The sequence below is a fragment of the Aphanomyces invadans genome (genome assembly GCF_000520115.1).
Source record: "Aphanomyces invadans strain NJM9701 unplaced genomic scaffold supercont1.208, whole genome shotgun sequence".
Classification (NCBI taxonomy): Eukaryota; Oomycota; class Saprolegniomycetes; order Saprolegniales; family Verrucalvaceae; genus Aphanomyces; species Aphanomyces invadans.
This window is the reverse complement of record NW_008580353.1, coordinates 10,496-11,663: the sequence shown is the minus strand read 5'-3', so window position 1 is coordinate 11,663 and position 1,168 is coordinate 10,496. Positions and strand designations below refer to the sequence as shown.

Here is a 1,168-nt window from a genome sequence, read left to right as displayed (position 1 = left end):
CCTACTCCTTCAAACTAGTTGATAAAGGTTATCGTTTGTAACAGGCTATTTCTCATCATGTCCTCTGTGGTGTCGTCGTGATTTTGGCTTCAAATTGAACTGGCTTTTCCACTTAAAGAAGAACGGAGTAGTATGCGTCTTTACTGGATTACTTCCTCTGCTCTTCAATACTGTTGACACAACTTTTGAAAGTCCTCAATACATTCAAAACTTTTCGGATTCAGCACTAATTAGTCACATTCAATAGCCAATGAACAGCTCTCTTCAGAGCAATTTTCGGATCAATTTTATTGGCCATGAGCGCTAAGAACCATCTTCCAGAACATTCGTCACCAGATAAAAAGGCTAAAAAACCTCATATCTCCTTCATTTCTGCTCCGTTGTGCCTCAAATCACTTGCGATCGACGCGTCTTGCGACGTAGATATTGCTAGCACCGCTCAGAATTTCTGGGGACCGACTTATGGACGTTTCAAATGCCGACCCCCAGAACTGGTCGTGAGCTTGCGAACGACCAACGAACCGCAATCTACCATGCCATGCTTGAGATCAAAGTAAACGGTGTCGCACCTCGTGGAGCCATGAGTGACCTCTGTGAGCAGTTCGGCGTCACCAGGCAGGCCATGTCTCGTATCTCGAAGCTCGGCCAGCAGACGAAAGCCAGCACTGGGTGCGCCGACGTCAAGTCCCGCAAGCCTGGAAACTGTGGGCGCCGTCCCATGCACACTCTAAGCCAGCTAGAGGATACAGTAAGATCAAATCAATCCCTCCATTTGCACGATCGACTTACCGTAGCCTGGCCGCCGCGACTGGAATCTGCATGTCAACCCTGTGGAAGCTGCTTCGGGACGAGAAGATGCGCAGACGAACAAGCCGACTCAAGCCGATGCTGTCGCCAAGCCACTAGGAGCAGCGTTTGGAGTTTGTCCGCGGTTGCGTCCGTCAGCAAGATCGCGGCGGTTACAAGTGGCACGACATGATGGACAGGGTCCACATTGATGAGAAGTGGTTCTACGTGACGAAGATGAACCGACGTTACTACCTGTGGACCGATGAGGACGTACCGGAGCGCAAGGGCCAGTCGAAACGACACATCCAAAAGGTCGTGTTCTTGACCGCCGTCGCCAGGCCCCGCTACGACTTTGGACGGCACAAGATGTGGGACGGGA

The 1,168-nt window shown here is 50.9% G+C and overlaps 1 protein-coding gene across 1 annotated transcript; it reads left to right on the top strand.

Moving 5' to 3' along the window:
- Positions 1-580: 580 nt before the first annotated feature.
- On the top strand, positions 581-931 carry H310_15178 (hypothetical protein; the record flags this gene model as incomplete). Its single annotated transcript, XM_008883164.1, has 2 exons — positions 581-748; positions 795-931. Coding segments are annotated over 2 exons (303 nt in total), but the record flags the coding sequence as incomplete, so codon positions are not given.
- Positions 932-1,168: the final 237 nt, after the last annotated feature.